Raw genomic sequence first — 20317 nt, 5'->3', positions numbered from 1 at the left:
TAGTAATGTTTCAATCCAAGCCTCACTTTGTTGACAATGGAATGGAAATGGAGAAAGAATTGGAGGAGAAGATCATGCCTTTAAGATCTCTTATACTTAAAATGTCACAGCATGCCATCAAGACACCCTTGCTCATTGTCACAATGGCAACACCATTAGACTACCAAAGCCCAGATAGAAAATCTCATGCCCTTGCTTGCATTCACGAAAGTATACGGGCATATATCAGATGTATTAGAAGGGAATTCACAAGGCTAAAAGTAAAATCACTGGATCTCAATGTTGGTAACATGGACCAATACGACGCAACTATCATAATGTCTGAAATCTCGCAAGTCTTGAATGTCACAGGTCATGCTGAATTCGAAAGCCTTCATAGACGATTGTATGGACAGACGTTTCAAAAGGAACCCGACTCAACACCGCCATTTAGACTGGACAGAAAGATGGCCAGTCTGGACACTGTCCTCTATTCAACGTCTTCTGAAGAAATATCACAGCCTTTCTTTACAATGTCAAGAAACATGCAAGAAAGGGGCAAAGATGACATTTTGCTTTCTGCACAGTGTGTAGCAGTTCACTCTAAATTCCTGTCTGAACAAGTTCTGTATCCTCTTGACAATGGAGGCTACATGGGAACCAGCAAGGGAAATCCTGTAGTCACATTTGAATCAACTGGCTTTGCACACGGACATAGCAGAAGAAAGATGTACATTACCTGCTATCCACAACAGGTGAGATATGAACACTATGTCCCAATGAAATTTGCACTGAATGTCAAACACTTAGGAGGTCATTTTGAGACAGGATTTATGCTGAAGCTGTACTGTCTATGGCGAATGTGTGGTGAGTGCAGCATGAAAGATGTGGTTATACTCTACTCACACCAGACAAGGAAATATGCAGAAGTGATGGAAATCATATTGCTCTCAAAACCAACCAGGACAGTTTCTTTACTGACTCCAGAAGAAATACCAAGCCACACAGGACATCATGTTCTCATATCAACTACTCAAATTACAACAGAACTAGCACAACAGATTGTCCTTGCATGGGACTGTCTTGAACAGCTTATATCCTTAGAGAAGCTGATATCACTCAAAGTGATAAATTTGCTAAAGTCTGTAAAGCCAAGACTGAATATAGCAATTGTCAGGACCCAAGAGTTCCTAGCCTTCTGTCAAATGGATGAACATATTCCAAAGCTATACACATGGATAAAGAAAAATAAACAGAATATCACAAAGATATGCATTTCATTCAGGGACTGCAACGACATTGCCTTGAATCACCACCAGAGTGCTCCTATTAACATCGCAGAAATCCTAGAAACATGGGAGTTCAACATGCAAGAGAACAACAGCGTCACCACAACACAGTTAAAGGTACCTGAGATTCTCTTGTTTGACAGAAGGGGAATGTACCTTGTTGTGGGTGGAATGACAGGACTAGGATGGGAATGTGTCTTGTATCTGGCATCCAAAGGTGCTGGGTGCATTACTATTATCAGCAGACGTAATCCAGATCCAAACAAACAAGATGAAATGAAGCATGTGTCCGAGATGTATGGATGCATTGTTACATCTCAGTCAGCTGATGTTCAAGATATCAAGGAAATAGGATCAGCTTTGAAGAAGCTAGGAACCCGTTTCCCTGCCTATATTTTGAAAGGAGTATTCTTTGGAGCTGCTGTTCTAAAGGATGGAATTCTTTTAGAAATGACGAGAGACAAGTTCAAGACAGCTTCTTCTCCCAAGGTTGCTGGATCCTGGAATCTGCATATCCTGACAGAGCATCTCCCACTGGACTATTTTGTGCTGTTTTCATCAGTAGTATCTGTCTTTGGAAATGCTGGACAGACAAACTATGGTGCTGGGAATGGATTCATGGATGCCCTAGCTCATGTCAGGAGGCAAAATGGCAAGTGTGGTCAGACTGTAAACTGGGGTCCTCTGAATATGGGCATGCTGCAAGAAAGACATATAAAACAAATGGAATCGTTTGGATACGTTCTGATACACAAGAGAAGTATACCTGACTGCCTCACACACATCCTTATGTTGAATAAGCCACAGATCATTATGTGCGGTCTCCAGTTGGTAAAATTTGGACAAAGCCTCCAAAGAGAGAACAATGTGGAACTGGAGTCTCGATTTAGATCGGTCTTGTCTCCATTTAAGGCAGCAATGTCTTCAGCTTCACCAAGTAATGTGGAAACATTTAACTTTGAGGAGATGAAGAAAATGTCAAAGGAAAATGTTCTACCCAAACTTGTGAAGTACGTGAAGGCTGTGGTTATTGATGTAGCTATGCTTGACGAATCCTCTCTAGATGTGGAGCAGGGAACCAGAGATCAGGGAGTTGACTCAATGAATTTCATGCAAATTACTGGGAAAATCATGGATGACACACACGTTCAGCTATCATCAACAAAATTGAATGTTGAAAACGCATCGGTGTCTCAAATCTCAAAGTACATTTATGATGACTGGATGATCAAAAGGAATGGTGATCAGAAACATGAGCAGTCTCTTCCAGTCAAAGATTCATCAGAATCTGACGCAGTTCTTCTCCCAGGAGAACAGTTTGTTTTTGACAACTACATGAGAGATCCAAATCATATATCACATTTAATGATCGTGGAACTGGAATTGCTTGATGTTTCTGAACCAAAGTCTATCAAGAAGATCCTCCACGAAAACGTCAGACGACACCCGACGTGTAGGACAGCTTTTCATGTTGTGAATGGAGAAGCAAGAAAATCAATACTGAGTGCCGGGGCTGATATTGACTACAGGATAGGTGATCTGACAAACCGTCCTGACGTATCACGTCTCACAGAGGAGCGTTTTTATCTTGATCGCCAAGGACCAATACGATTTGTCTTTGTGAAAGGAAATCCCCCACATCTCATCATTGTCTTTCATAGAATTGGCTTTGACCACCAGGCAATTACAATCTTCATAAACGACTTCATGAATATAGGTCAAGCTTTCTCACAGGGACAGTCTCTGGGCGATGTACAAAGTTCTCCAGATATGTCCATTGGTCCAGAAATAAGGACAATCCTTCAACCAAGATATGAACACATTAAGGAATTTTGGAAAAAACACTTGAAACAGTTCCATACATTTCCTTTGCAGACAGGGCCGTGTCATCCACACCACAAATGGACAGTATAAGTGTACAGAAAATTGTATCAGCTGATCTGTTCCAGAAGTTGAAATCTTTCACTGACAAAGAAGGGTTGTCACGGTTCAAGTGCCTTGTAGGGCTCGTTCAATTGCTGTGGTCAACCAGAGCAAATGGTCAGAAATTTGCCATGTCAACATACGTTGATCAAAGAATCTTTAGCCCAAAGTTAACAACATCTGTTGGAAGAGGTGTCAATTTTACACCACTGTCCTGTGAAGTAACAGATGATGGCAAATTGACAGTTGTTACATTTCTCAGAGAGAACAGTGCCATGCTTGAAAAGTGCATAGAGAATGGAATATTTCCTTTTGGGGATTTGATGCATTTCCTTCCAGAGGATGACTACAACAATGTAATGACGTCTTTTGTCACATTTGGGAGTGATGAGATGAGGAACATGGGTGAAGGAAACGATATGCGTGGTGACTTTGGTGCCACTGTTCGGGTGAAAGCATTGTTTGGCCCTAACACAGAACTTTATTTTGACATCCTCAACAGGAAAATGTCCAAGACAATAGCCATTGTCTTGTATGCCCGGAAAGATTGTTTCACAGAGAAACGCATCCATATGATCCTCAACGCATTTTTGGGCTTACTTGAGGACACTGTAGCAAATCCACAGATTACAGTCCGGACACTACACTCTAAACCATACATCACACAACTTCAAGACAAGAAAACACGTTTCTGACTGAGTACTTCAATCAATATGTGAAGTTGTAGCATATACCATAGGCATTGACTACATTGTTAGTTCATTGTTTTCTCTCACATCAATAATGCTGGCATTTACTTTGTAAAAGAATAGCGATGCTGCTTCAAATGCATGGGTATATTTTACTACAATGTTGAAAGAGAGTGGATAGAAAGCATCAAACAGCCTCAGATGGGTAAGACCCACTAAAGAAAACGCTTCATATACGCTGAAAGTGTATATACTTCGTGTTCGTTAATGTCATGGAATTAATATCAAGTGAGGTAAGAAACTCACATATGTACTTTTTCCTATGTATTTTTGTAATAGGTGTTCAGCTGGATCTGTACTATGACATGAATATTATTGTACACATTTGTATTATAGCTATGTTATGTATCACGATTGTAGCCTTGAACAAACAAACATACATGCATGCTCACGCACGCAGGCACATACATGCATGCATGCATGCATGCATACATACATACATACATACATACATACATACATACATACATACATACATACATACATACATACATACATACATACATACATACATACATACATACATACATACATACATACATACATGTTGCAGTGATACGTTATATATGTTACCCGTTGCATTGGTATGTTATAAAGCTCCCCGTCTAGTGTCTTGAATATTATACAGGACACTCTTATTTGCACATTGTCTTCTCGTGTACATGATATATTTTGAACACAAAATGTTTGTATGTCCTACATCAGATGGAGATTTTTGTAAACACAAGAATGTTCTTATTTTATGACTATTTTCATATACTTCTACTTACATGTGGAAGGTGGTGTCTCAAATCTAAACATATACATAACCTTCTCGTCAATGTTTATGATATCCTGACAGAGCAGAGATATGGAGTGTAATGTGTCATTTTGAAATTGGTGGTATCACAAGTGGTATCACAAGCAGACGAAAGTCACTTTGGAAGTATATTGACTTTGTGTGCATTCACTAACGTAGAAACTCAGGTATGCTATGTCAACCAAGTCTAAGATAATAACTGAATTGAACTGTGGATACTGCTCACACTTGCAATGGAGCTATACTTTATATCTTGGTTTAGTTAGTCAAACATATACATTATGGTTTCAAACATGCAACGGGTGAATGGCAAACTTGCACTTTCAGTGTCCTGAATGTTACATTGAACACTGTTATTTGTTCATTGACTTGTTGTGTTGATCTATGTATAATTCTTTCTTTATTGAATTACTGTTTTCTTGTTGACACAAACCATCAACCCCTGTATACGTACCCCCATATTTGTATACAGTGTATTCTAGTACATTTGATGACGTAGATTACTTTTACAACCAGAATGTTCATATTTTATGATATTATTGATATTTTGTAACATATGTTATATTTGGGATTACACTTTCTTAGTAAAGTACAGATTCTAGTACTTAATCGCCAGCACACAAAATTAGCCGATAATTTTCATGTTTGTAAGATGGGATTTATGGTGTTAGCACTCTATGTACAGTTCATGAAACTAAATGCTTCAGTCACTTTACCAACGTTGGTATATCGGCTGTAAATGATTTTATCACGTATTATTAATTATATAAATAACGTGGCAACTGTTCAAATACATTCAACATTTGAGATAGGTTCTAGACGTCCTAAACGGCAGTCCATACATGTGCCTTATTCTTTATGGTGTTTAATAAAAACAACCCATGTAACTTATGCATTACTCACTATTCATGAGAGGATATTTTTCCATGCAGCCATATGGACGTCGACCTTTATCTAAGCAGTCCAAAACATATCTCGAGATTACACAATTGTCAATTATCAGTTACGTCCATATCATTATTCTTCTATCAGTCTATTTTTTGGAGGTTAGAATTTGGATGAAAGGGATTGTTATATTTTAGATTCTCTGGGTGGATTCCGTGGATAATACATTTACCCTTCAGTCGCTATGTCCTAAAAGGGAAGAAAGTCTTAACAGAATAGACAGAAATTGTTATTTATTTTGCCCAATAAAGGAATAGGTGGGAAGATATATATTTAACGATTTAAGTGACATATATTCAAAGCTACAGGTTTGTGTGAAATCTGATTATAGAAGGTCAGATGTATTTAGCACATGTTGAGCCCATTTCTATTTATTCTCGTTATAAATGAGTTAGTTGGGGTTTAAGCAGAGGGCTGCTAGAGGTAAATATGTTCTTGAAACAATTGTTACTGTCAGTTACAGATGATCTTCTTTTGATAGATCTTCTCTGTGATTGGTTTCTAAATGAAAAAGGGATGTTTCTGTCTATAGTTTGAAATGGGGATTAGAGAATGATAATAATGGCTGAGACTGAAAAGAAAACTGTGACTTATTATGAATATATAGGCATTATCTTTTCTTCGTGGTTAATGGGGCTCAAAGTGTATGAAACTATGACTGTACAAGCTAAAGAGACTAGCTGTAAACTCTATAGTGTATTAAGAACTTTGCTAGCTGCTATTGACCTCTGTCAAAATATTGTTTCCTAAAAACTGCAACTGCCTACTATCAAAACTCGAAAATTCTATACTACTTGTTCATGTTTAGATGTCTGCAGAAATTGTGTCCATCTCAGCACACTTTACATAAATTCAATAAAGTGAGGAGGATGACTTCAAAAATAAATAGCCTGCGCGGATTTGATATGGCACTTGACTTGTTGACACTCATTTCTGAGTAATATTTTATTACTATTTTAGACTCCACCCAAATACCCAACTCAAAATGTAAAGAAACAACCTACAAAACAAGTTATTGTACTGTTTCAAAGCAGTCCTAAATATCTAAAAAACCTCCTTCATGCTAAAATACAATTATTACGGACGATTGTCACTTTCATTAATAGATTCTTTCTATCTCATTTTATTTTATGTTTATGTAGCGCTATGATCATGCATTCGAATTTAACACATATTTATGAATGATAAATATACTAAATCAATCTGTTCTCATTCAAGAGTGGATATGACATTTTACCAACATTCATCTTCTAATTAGTGAGACGATAATGGACGTAATTAACATTAATTGAATCCCTACGCTCATCCCCAGTTTGTTTGCCCTTATATATCTGGTGTCTAATACCTTTACCCGACTGCATATTCTTTGGATTCAAGATGACCTTATCAAATATCAGGTAAACATGTATGTCCACGTTCATCCATCTAACCCTCGTTTGTTGAAATATGGATATTGTCATAAATGTACGAGCCTACATCACACAAATGCATTAATTTTCTAATTTGTTAAAAATGGCAATAGGAGGTACATTCTGGTAAATGTCTCAAAATAGTTTAGGCATAACGTGTATGATGTTTGGTAAAATAAATATGATGATTGTATTGTGCCTCTTTCTTATATATTTATGTGTTGATAGATAATGCACATTAATGATATTTGTATATATGGACTCTTTCCATACGTTTAAAATCAGTGAAGTAGCGAATCTCTGTGATGACGCAATGCATATCGCGAGCACCTCCTGTCACTTTTGAATTTTATTGTTACACGCATGAAATTTTCATTACTATTGTTACGCCTTATGGAAACTGTTCAAAGGATCATGAAGGGCAGTTATTCTCTGGCGTTGATGTCATGTTATGATTCCATAAAATATTTTTTTAAAATGAAAAAAAGATGTCATGTATGTTTATAAGAGCTGGGTGTAATGAGATAACGTAGACATGAGGTTAAACATGTCATGTTTGAGAACCACCGACCTTCCGCTGAATGTAAAGACGCTCTATCCACTACATCACAGTTAAGAAAGTGTTACCTGGTTTAATATGTATGTACACCGACACCACAATTCCTTGACGATGTTCTCAATCTCCAGTTTCGTTCCACTTTACATTCGTGGCTATGTGATGTTTGGTCAATACTTTAAATAGAGTATGTGTCTAACATCACAGAAGTATTACAATACATGGATGAACAAGTAACATATGTTATATTTGAGATTACACTTTCTTAGTACAGTACAGATTCTAATACTTTTGTTGGGTTGAGTCCCATCCGGGATTCGAACCCACAGCCTCAGAGTCAGGCACCTAATCGCCAAACCAACCTAACAAAAGTACTAGAATCTGTACTTTACTAAGAAAGTCTTATCCCAAATAAACATTGTTAAATTTGAGTTTGACCCGAACTCAGCAATATTCTAAATGGCGATTGTCTGTATTCATGGATGAACAACTTCATTGAGCATCGATCTTCGTGAAAGTAAATCATGATATCCATATATCGTAATCCTTCCTTGCATGCTCGAACCATTTTACTAAATGCCTTTCATATATCGTTCCTGTGCTGCTCGAACCTCTATGCCTCTCACATCACTGAGCAGATCAAAGTCACTGAAATCAGATATAAATATTAACACAAAACACTAAAATTAGAATACAAATGGTTGTCTGGGAGACAAATCTTTGCTTTATAGAACTAAAGGGCTAAATATTTGTTGAAAATACAAATAGGGGCTCGTCCGTAATGATGAACTCAACCTTTTGTATCCGGTTGGTGCTTAGATGTCTAACGTGACCTCTTGTGCGGTATGGAGCGTGTAATTGATAAATTTCATTCATTTGTTCACATTTTCAAACTCCCACCCATGCTCCCCAGGGCAGTTAACTCACTTTCATCATTACATTAAATGACGTTTTGAACACTACATTCAGATTTTTTTCTTTAATCCACTGCTAACTGCATTTCTTTATCTCTTACTTTCACAAAGGTACATACGATGTTCATTAGCAACCACTACTGGACCTCTATTCTTCAATATCAACACAGACAGTTTATTTCAGTACTTCAGGCTCAAGGCCCCTGGTACGAATGCAGATAACAAATTAACATTTGCCACGTGATTCAGATATTGAAATTCGATTACTTTTTTACTCTAAGACAAAATATTATGGTAGTCAACTTCTTCTTTATTGTATACACAACGTTTCTGGGCTTTTCCTTGTCCCTTCGTCAGGTGAATGTTTACACATTTCTAAATACAAACACATTTTAAAAAATATATACAGGAACAGCATGTATCAGATCTCGAGTATCAGAGTTTAAAAGATTTAGCATTATCTGGCGGTGTTTGAATCTATCCTGCACCATAGGGAGATATTTATACCTTAAATTAGAATATGTTTCACACATTAATAAGACATGATATTCGCCCACTCCTTCTAATAAAAGGAGAGTTTGTAAAAATAGCGTCCATGATATCACTATTTTTGGACCTGCGACATACATTTACATTAAAATTATGCAGAGAAATTCTGAATTTACAATAAGCTCTAACTAAATTCTTGTGGAGTAAACGCATTACATATCATTCCGTTTGAAACAATGGTTTCACCTTACTATAATTACTGAGGTAGAGCGATGAACAAATATCACAGTGCCATTGTTGACAAAATATATCCTTCAAAGTTTGTTTAAATGAAAATAGAAGCAATTCTGAATCCCCCACATCTTGAGATATCTATACATATGAAACGCCGGTTACAAATACTAAATTCCTAACACCTGAAACCCAAATATTCTTGCCTTTATCATCAAGTGTCTTCAGAATTATATAACACTGATGTAGATATCTATCTGGAGACATTCTTAGTAACTTAATCCAATATTTAATTACCCTTAATTGTCTGTCTACAAAAATGTCACCAAGGATTGCCTTATTAGAAGCAAACTTACCAACACCTTAAAAATGTTTAAAATATGAAGTATGGACCTTTTCAATCACAAGATAATACTTAGCACCCCATATTTCAGAGTCATTTAGGATAACAGGCACAATATTTTCTTCAAAAATGGAACTCGCTGTGAGGAAGGATACAAATCTGTTTATTCTTGAATAAATTATAAAGGGGGCATAATGCATGTGTTTGCCTGGGTAGCGAATTACTTACATGCCGCAGACCACGTCAGTATAGAAGAAACATAACACCTAAATATTTGTAATAAGTAACTACATTTAAGGAAGATGAACCAAGAAACCATTTTAATTTTTTGCAAAAACCCATTATTTCTAAAAACCATAACTTTGGTTTTGCTAAGATTTACTGCTACTCCCCATTTGGTACAATAGGATTGTATCCTATCTACACGCATAAGAGTTAACATTTAATTAATTAACCTATACATGTATACATGTACAGGCAATTTGTGACTTACCTCATACCTTTTACATGTGTTCTGAAATTGTTATATGTCGCATGCCTTAATCTAAATATAGAACGCCAGTGCAAAGGAATACCCGTTTTTTAAAATTTCATGTTAAACATATTCCGTTTGGTTTTAGGGAACATTGTGAAAATTGTTTGATTAGTTTAGTAAAAAGGAAAAAGACATTTAGATATAATTGCAAGATAGATATTGCATTCTTTATACGTTTTGCCTTCATTTAAAGTCAGCATCAAATCCTGGCGATGTAATGATAATACTCAATTGGTTTTATTAATTTGAATTTCACGAGACTCGAAATCATTCTTAATGTACTTCGAGTTTGTGAGTGATTTAGGAGTTAAGCTTCCGCTTGTCAGCAAACATCATGACATGTCAGCTTGGTTTGGGGAGCCTGAAGAGACGCAGATCTTGCAAATTTATCACTTTGATAAACTTAGACAAACCCTGAAACATTGATTTGGCGAACAGGATTTCTGGCACAAATAAGAAACGATTCTCTACAGAACGAATTGTGGCGTACATTAGACGGCCACTCATGGCCAGCAAGCTTGTACTTGCCATTACAAAGATGTACGACTAACAAGCTTAGGAGCCATCGAATATGAATATTACATTTAAATAATTGTCTTAGGCAGATCACATTACGATTTTACAAAGCGGCTGACATTTTTAAAGAACTTTAAACGTTGGGCGAGCGCTACTCAGAACGGCATTGTACGAGGAAGAAAATATAAACGTTGAGCTAGCCCAAGTCATCAGGTCATCATATAAGGAAGAAACCATGTAAGAGTGGTCGGCGAAGATAGAAGCAGAACGGAAAATGTCTATAATACGAAGAACGTTTACGTATGTTACTGAACTTGTGATAGTCACAATATGACTGATAAGCTGCCGATGTGAAATTAATTTTACACACATATCCATTATACCGAGGGAGGACGCGCGTTGCCAAATCGTCTCATACGTCACGGTTCTTTGTACAGGGTTGCAACGTTTAGACTGACCAGGATCCCTTGATACTGGGTTCGAATCTCAGGTTGATCCTGATAATGATTCCCGGTTTGTCAGCACCGTGCCAGTGCCAGAAGGCTTCACAACAAATGGTCTCCTTGGGGTTCCCTTCAACAAGAAGCTGAAACACTCTTATACAAATAGGGTTCATAATACAAACGTTTAAGCAAGGCATGATGACACAGAACTCGTCTTTTTGACACAATTAACGTGTATTCTATTCGTCTCGTGTACATCAAATCAATTACAACCCTGACTGAAGTTACCCTTAGACCCTATTTCAGAATCACGTTATTCCTTTCAATGAATGTTAAGTTGTCACCACAGAATCTAGATCAGTTGGCTCGTACCGGTCCCACCGCTCCATTGTGACACCCTTGTCCTTCTTTATTGTGTTACATTATTCTGATTCCTCTCCACATTTATATTGTTCTTATTCAAATTATTTGAAGCACTTATATTTAAATGTTTATTTCAATTCTCTCTACCGTGTGCCGACTCCAATATTTCTGACGACAATGGAATGTACAACACATCTGCAGATGGCCTTGTGTATTGCATGTGGAATTTGATTTCTTTCATGACAAAAAACAGTCACCATAGACAGTGCCACTTCAATATACAACTTGTCTGAAAATTGCCTAAGTGTTTGAGATTCAATAGCAATTTTGAATTCACTGGGACATAGTATTGATTGTCTCCATTATCAAGTGGTGCAAAACAGGAATTCTCAATTTTAACTTGTACCATTAGTTTCCATATCATTTTTAAAGGTGAACACATTCCTCATGGATAAAAGAGAATGAATGGCAAGTACGTTTGCTATACGGGAAACTTGTTTACAAACGTGAATAATTAAATATTTTGACAGAACTGTTCTTGGATCTTCGCTGAGATTGCAAAGGGGTCTTCCTGAACCAATAAAACCTTTCTATATTCTAAGTAGTTGTCCAGAACTTAGATGAACCATTGCTTAAATATAATGCAATACCGTCTTGCTCTACAGCATATCTGATGCCCCAACCGAGTTTAAGCCTTCATTACAGGCACAGGGGTTCGAGTGGCGAAAACCCATTGTATTATATACAATTCTGTGGGGAATGAACATTGAAACTTGTGACCACTGACCACAGACTGGGGCCAAGGTTCAAGTGAGAAATATGAATGAATGAATGAATGAATGAATGAATGAATGAATGAATGAATGAATGAATGAATGAATGAATGAATGAATGAATGAATGAATGAATGAATGAATGAATGACCATCATACATCTGTGTGCTCAGTAACCGGTATTTCACCTCCAGAAAAGAGAGACAGCATTTCATCTTCTGGGAGTAATTCTATTTGTACAGATACATTGACGTGAAAAAGATCTAAAAGTTTGGAAAAGAACTGATTCCTGTTGTACACATAGTGTTCACAATGTAGAGTTATATGGCAGTCATAGTCATAACAGTGTCTTTCACAGAGTTCACATATTGCCAAAAGTGGCGTAAAACCTTATTCACTCACTCACTCTGGCTCATGATGTATAATAACAACCATGAGTCTTTATCCAACGCTTTACATAGCGTCTGAAACGATGTACACTGTTAATAGTTTACATGAACCGTCTTAAACAACGCAGCAACTTGATGAAAAGGACAAAGAACAGTTTCTTGTCCGATAAAGCACAAATTTCATAAGCATGCGTTTATTACTAACTATCAAAAGCTGAGCATTTTCATTCCTGCCACTCGTCACAAGGACATGCAAAGGCAAGTCAATTGTTCACCTGAAAAGTCAATCTTGGGGATATAAAAAAAACTATCGCTGTACGCCGTGCAATATTCCATCATCGCCAGCCTTTGTTTACAAACAACATGATGCAGCTGAAATACTGCTGAAACAAATATCTGCTCATGATATAGTCACAATTATACAATTGAGATTTCTTATGAATGTGGAAAGGGTTTTGTCGCTTCTATTTGATGTCTTATTTCCACAACTGTTGATATATTATCGAACTTGACTTCAAAGAGCGTCTTATCATGTCAAATTATTCGAAAATGTTGTTTGATCATGGTTACAACGTTCAATACCTCAGCAGAGCATTAAAAATGTCTTATTGTAAATGAAGGGGACATGTCCAGAATTGACGTCTCAGCGATAAACATTATGTTCGGTGTCATTCCCTGTTTTAACTTCTGATAAACAACTGACTTGCCTTTGCATGTCCTACCCCACCTATGCTATTTAAAATCGTGTCGCAAGACATAACCGGATACACACTCGACTACATCTAGCGTGCATGTCAATGGTTAATGTACGAGTCGTTATGCTGGGTTAATTATGTAAAATATGGTTCTGTGTGTCACGTTGTATGAAGGACTCGCTTTGATCACGAGATCACATATGATGAGCATTTGTTTTCATGTGGTGATGTGCAAGTTCCACAGTTCCACATGCACATACATGTATTGTATTATTAAAAAATGAATGTGCATATATAGAAAACCGTTAAATAGTCGTGGAATGCTGTGGTCTTCGTGACCATACAGGTCTAGCAACAATTCTACATTGCAGGTACTGAGATGAAACTCAATTGAAATATGAATATGATGATTTCTCTTTTCTGTTTCCTCTTTGAAACTGAACATATGAAATTGATAAATGTTTGTTGTATACACAAGACGCCATTCTTTTTCTTTCATGTATTGTTTTTGGCGCGTATGCATCATAAACTCCTGGTAAATAATAATTAGAATCATCAACCAGAGACTTCATCAATTGTAAAGAACCTTCCATGTGGCAAATATCTTTGCGTCTGATTTCAGATCTGTGGCGAAGGTCTTAGTTAAGGGGCTCTGTAGTCACTGCGAAGGTAAATAAATGCACCATGTGCAAAACCAATTCTCCCAGATTGTTACACAGATTTCAGCACGGCCCCCTTGGGAGCTGCATTCGTCGCCTTACATGCGCATGCTACGTGTCGTTTGATAGCTGGATCCCGGAGCTACGCGGGGAATGTTTCTATGGAATCCGAGAAGGGACATTTTCGCCCTCACAAAAAACAAGCAAAAAGTGGCCAAATTAACCAAAGCGCGACATAGAGACAATGCGACAGTTTGGCCATTTGTGGCATTGTCGCTATGTCGGCTTGTCGCGCTTTAAATCATATTTGGGGCGGTGGGGTATCCTAGTGGTTAAAGCGTTGGCTCGTCACGCCGAAGACCCGGGGTTCGATTCCCCACATGGGCACAATGTGTTAAGCCCATTTCTGGTGTTCCCCGCCATGATATTGCTGGAATATTGCTAAAAGCGGCGTAAAACCAAACTCAGTCAGTCAGTCAGTTAAATCATATTTCATTATTCATTCAAAGGGTGACAGAGCGATAATTTTCGAGGTCAAAATATGTCACGTTGTCGCATTGTCGCCCTATCTGAGATGTCAAAGAGAAGCCTTAAAATGCGCGACAGTGCGACAATATCCAAAGTTATGCACCACCCATGGCCTTTTATAAAGTCCAATTGCAAATTACAGCAGCCATGGCCCTAATATAGTGGGCATGAACTTAAGGCACTCACCGCCCAAAACAAAAATTAACCCCCAATTAATATTTGTACAAGAAACAAAATTATTCCCCAAACCTGGGTTCAAACTTCCAGGCTACCATATTATTCGACAAGACAGACCTCGGCCAATAAATATACATATACATATAACACAGACACAAACATATTCAACTCTAACTACATTAACACCATTATAGATATTACAAATAAATGCATTCCCGCCTTTCGGACCAACCCCTCACAAAAAAACAGTCCCATGGTGGAGCTCCGAAATTATGAATGCCAGAAAAGCAAGAAACAAATGCCCTTAACCAATCTAAAAGAGACCGTTCAAAATTACATTTTGCTAAAAAACTCAGAAACAAATTATCAGGGCAGCAAAGATTCACCACTGGAAAAGAAACTTTTGCTCATCTGTCGGGCTAAATAACCAAAATTCTAGAAAAATGTGGGACAAACTTAAAGCCATACAGGGAAATAAAAAAAATCATTTATCCAAATGCCCCGGACTTAGCCACAAGCAAAGACAAAGCCAATTCCGTTTCTGCCCACTTCCCGAAAATAAAAATCGCCCATACACTATACACAGATACAATACACAATGGCACTTTTAATTGACCTTAGCAAAGCTTTTGACATGGTTTGGTACAACGGTCTTATTCAAAAACTTCAAAAAGTGCCATACACGGGAGAATTCTAAATTTCATTCGCTCTTTCCTCAATAACAGACAAATAACTATCAAATCTCACAACACTGTTTCGGACCCATACTTACGTTAAACATCGTGGGCATACTCTTCAAAATCCAACATATGAGAAATTATACACCCAAACTTCACCTAAATAATCAAGAAATTCAATTTAAAAAAGAAGCAAAATTCCTAAAAGTAATTTTTTACCAACATATGGACACCCCATATTTATAACTTGGTCAACACATGTCAAAAAGATTTAAACTTAAGCGATCCGAGGGACCCTTGAGGGTATCGTGGCATTTCACTACTCTCTAGCCCCTGTAAGATCTATTCAGATATATTGAATACCCGTTTCACAAACTGGTTAGAAGCTATATAAATGATACCTTGGCTGAGGAGCAAAATGGGTTCCGAAGCAAGCGTAGTACAGTCGAACATATATACTGAACATCATTGAAAACGCACCACTTATAAAAGTTCAGATTATTAAAAGCACGTGTAAGGAATTGATATTTTTTGAGTGGATAATAACAGATGGACGACTGACAAAAAACAAGAACACGGAAAAGACGCTCATTCATTGAAATGTTCCACAGTCAGAAAGGATCAAACACACTTGGGGTCAAATCGAAAAGTCAATATCGATCGAGTGTGACCGCCATTTGCATTGACACATGCAGTTCAACGTCTCCTCATTGAGTCAATAAGCGTCCGAATAGAGTTCTTGAGGATGGCATTCCACTTCTGTAGTAGTGCAGCCTCAAGTTCCAGGATGTTTCGCATCTGTTGTCGCCGCGAAAGACTTTGACCAATTTCGTCCCACAAGTGCTCCATGGGGGATACATCTGGCGACAGTGCTGGCCAATGAATAACCTAGATGTGTTGCTGGGCCAGATACTGCATGGAAAGTCTTGTGTGTGCCCGTGCGTTGTCCTGTTGAAAGGTATGGACATCTTGGTGGTGATTGAAGACAGATACGATGTGATTCTGAAGAATCTGCTCACGGTAATAAAGGGCATTAACTCTCCCTTGACAGACATGAAGGCAGTCCTGTGATTGTAATTCATTCCACCCCAGACCATGACACTCCCACCACCCAAAGGTCTGTCTGAACCACACACTCATCAGCATAACGTTCACCACGTCTACGTCAAACACGTAATCGGCCGTCAGCATTACGTAGATGAAGACGTGACTCATCAGTGACTACCACACCATGCCATTGTTGTAACCTTTACTGAAAATGCCTGCTAGCCCATTGCATACGCTCATCACAGTGTCTGTCAGTCAGAATTGGTCCAACGTAAGGACGTCGAGCATGGGGCCCTGTAGCGTGTAGACGGCGTCGCATGGAGTCAGCGCTGAAGACCCCCACGTCAACCTTGAACTAGTGCAGCAGTCCTGGCAGTCGTCAGTGTTCAATCACTGATATGGACAAGGCCAATATGGCGATCCTGATGGAGCGTCGCAACACGTTGTTTCCAAGGTCATTGAAGGTCACGGGTGCTGCCTGTCTACTGATGTCGTCTATGAAGCCTAACGATGGTGGAGTGGCCAAGTCAAAGTTGTCGAGCAATATCCCTGCTGCTGGTGCCAACCTGAATCATGCCTAGTGCACGTTCTCTTTCGTGAGGTGTTAACCTCGGCATCTCTGTCCTCGTTTCACAATCGTTAGTGAAGCAATGAGAATCGGTCCTCATACACCTGCTTTTAATGTCACAGTCAGTCTGATTTCAGAATGAATTTTTTTTTTCATGGCGTGGCTGCATGTTGATGCATTTTGGAATTAAGAGTCATACTGTGGACAGGAATTTGTTTCTAAACATTTTTTCAACTGGACATGCCCTTCGACTTTATGTTAGTTATATTCATTGATCATTGTCATGCTGAAATCCATCTTGATGAAAATATGGACAATTTTAGACTGGTGCTTTTTCAATGATGTTCAGTATATATACTCTATTTTCAGTAATCAATAATAGGAAATCGGTTAAGTCTTCAACATTTGTATGCTATATTGATGTCATGAAGGTCTGTGATCGCGTTAACCGATACTGCCTGTGGTACAAACTAATGAAGCTAGGAATTAATGGTAAGTTTTATCTTGCCGTAAAACCCCTATATAATAACAGTATATCCCGTGTATCAGTTAATGGTCGGCTTACAGATGGGTTTAATACACTGAGCGGGGTTAGACAGGGGTGCATCTTATCTCCATCACTGTTTTCTGTATTTATTAACGATTTTGCTTGCGAGATAAATAGTCTAAATTGTGGTGTTGATATTGGTGGCAATCTTCTTATAGTCTCTTGTTGTATGTTGATGACATTGCACTAATTGCGCCAAACGAACATTCATTACAATTAAGAGGTGGAGAATTCAAATTAATATTAACAAAACCAAGATAGTTCACTATCGTCCTCCAGTAAATTGAACATTATTTGGGTTTCAGTGTGGAAGTGAGAGCATTTACATTTGTTCGTCATATAAATATCTGTGTTTATGGTTAGAAGAACATTTAAACTATACAGCCAAAGAAATCGCCAAATCAGCGAGCAGAGCATTGGGTGTAATAATATGCAAATTTAAATCATTTGGAGGAATGCCATATGATGTTTTTAACACTTTATTCAATAATCTGGTCCAGCCAATCCTGTCATATGGCTCGGTTATTTTTGGCAGCCTAGAATTCAGTTGTATAAATGCGGTTCAAAATAAAGCATGCCGTTTCTTTTGGGGGGTTGGAAAATATACTCCAAACCTGGCTGTTCGTGGTGAGATGGGCTTGTATGCGCAACTCACTAAGCAGAAAATAGAAGTCTTCCGATTTGGGAGTAGGATAAACTCTGTCTCGGCCTCTAGACTTGTAGCACAGATACGAACTTGGTCTTATGCCTTTCGAAAGTCATGGGTTAGGACGATTAGTATCATGTTAACCTCCCTAGGAATCCCAGCTATAGACATTTATAATTTCTCGTCCAGTGAATTTCATCAATGACGCAGAATGTTGGTTACGGGATATTTGGAACGATACTGGTCAATCAAATGGAAACAAGCTGGGGACCTTCAGACTCTTTAAGAGTTCACTAAGTACGTCGACCTATGTTCGGTCGGTCTTAGACAGTCAACAACGTAGTATCTTGGCTAAGCTTCGATGTAGTCCTCTCCCCTTATAAGTTGAGGTTGGCCGGTACTCCCACCTCAAGACACAACTCCATCCCCGTGTATGTAGGCTGTGTGATCGCTCGTGCGTCGAGGATGAGATACATTTCTTAAAGATCACATATGCTCTAGGGGGGTACAACTACATAAATCACTTATTGGCATTGTTATAAATGAAACCCCGTCATTAAAACTACTCATTTCGATCTTTAATTAACTTAAATCGACCTTTTTGACAACAGTGCACAATTCTCACCCGCGAACGATATTTCAACCAATCAGAGGGGCGCGTCTCTGTGACGTCATATGAGGAATACATGTAGATATGAGGGCCGATGCAGAATTCATGTACATTTCTGGGGGTAAATTATCTTGTTTACAGGTTTGTATAAACCTGAAATCGTGACAACTGTTTTGAAAAATGAAAGCTATATGTTCTCACAATCTATTGTCATTTAATTTTGTCTCCTGCTTTGCCTAGTTTCCGAGTTACAACTTGTTTTCATAGACGATTCTGTCAAAATCGCTTGGTGTCGCTAGGCCTTATTTCATCGAGATAGCTAGTGATGGCGAAAACGATGATCAGCCTCGCTCATCACGGTTACGGTTGATTTCTTCAACCTAAACAGTGCGACATTAAGAAGGGTGGATGCCCATCAGATGCAGTTATATGAAAATATCCACGATAGTTCTTGTCTGATTGTAATAAAGTATCAAAGCAGTGTGGGCGTTTTCAGGTTTTCTAATGCCTGGGTGGTATAATGACTGATCCAAATTGATCCCATTTCTGTGTTTTCTTACCTCGATATTTAATCATGTCATGTAAAAATATGACGTCTATTACGTATGATATTAAAAATTGACATTTGATTTATTTGAATCCGTAAACTAAACAACTTTACTTTGCCATTGCTAGAAGAATCTGAAAATTTACTTAGGTAAATAGGTACATACAGTTTTAGCACACAGAAAATGCTTATATGTATTTCTTATGCAGCAATGAAGTTCTGTTCGTATTCTCAAAACAGTGTCGGCCCATCAGTTTTCACATGCAATTAAAATTGCATGCAATACAGCAATTAATACTCCATTGTTGTAACCCGTGCTAAGTGGTATAAACCTACACATGTTATTTGTCATCATTCACTTGATGGTCAGTTAATGAATTTATAACAGGTATAATTAGTGGTAATACCACTTACATTACCCGACAAAGGTTCCCATTTGGCATTTCTTGTGTCTGGAGTAAATACTCAACATTACAGATATCGATCAAAGGATTAACCGATAACACGCTGATTGATTAATTACTTTTATCTTGCACAGCGGGTTTGTCAAAAGGTAGTGTTTATGTATGCAGATTTACTAATCTATACAGAATACAGTCTGTCGTGTCTGTGTCTGCGTAAAAAACAACGTCCTTCTTTCAAAGGATTAACCGCCAATACATTGATTGATTGCTCATTATTGGCTAACTAAATTACTTTTTTTTAAACAATGGCGGACATTATGCAATTAGTTGCCAGGTGTGCTATCTTGGGTGACCAATGAGACTATACACCAATGTGAAATACCTGAAACGATATATCACTTTTTCGTATATTAGACTGTTGGAACAGCTGCAGATGTGTGGCATATCACTCGTTTCTGTGGATATTGATGGATACATCCCTCGAACAAGGTAATAGCCTGACATTGTTTCTATAACTTTAATCTGTTTTAATTTTACTATGTGCATTGTGTTTTATTCATTTGTCGT

The 20317-nt window shown here is 37.9% G+C and overlaps 1 protein-coding gene across 1 annotated transcript; it reads left to right on the top strand.

The window, feature by feature from the left end:
• The first annotated feature begins 361 nt into the window (after positions 1-361).
• Positions 362-3613, top strand: LOC124281711 (hybrid PKS-NRPS synthetase pytA-like). Its single transcript, XM_046717660.1, has 2 exons — positions 362-3184; positions 3603-3613. The coding sequence occupies exon 1, from the start codon at positions 447-449 to the stop codon at positions 3180-3182; it is 2736 nt and encodes a 911-aa protein (XP_046573616.1). The 5' UTR covers positions 362-446; the 3' UTR covers positions 3183-3184; positions 3603-3613.
• Positions 3614-20317: the final 16704 nt, after the last annotated feature.

Source organism: Haliotis rubra, unplaced genomic scaffold (assembly GCF_003918875.1).
Source record: "Haliotis rubra isolate DU_JTF1 unplaced genomic scaffold, ASM391887v1 Scf289, whole genome shotgun sequence".
NCBI lineage: Eukaryota > Metazoa > Mollusca > Gastropoda > Lepetellida > Haliotidae > Haliotis > Haliotis rubra.
Note: the sequence above shows the minus strand (reverse complement) of the source record. Positions and strands in the feature narration are given on the sequence as shown.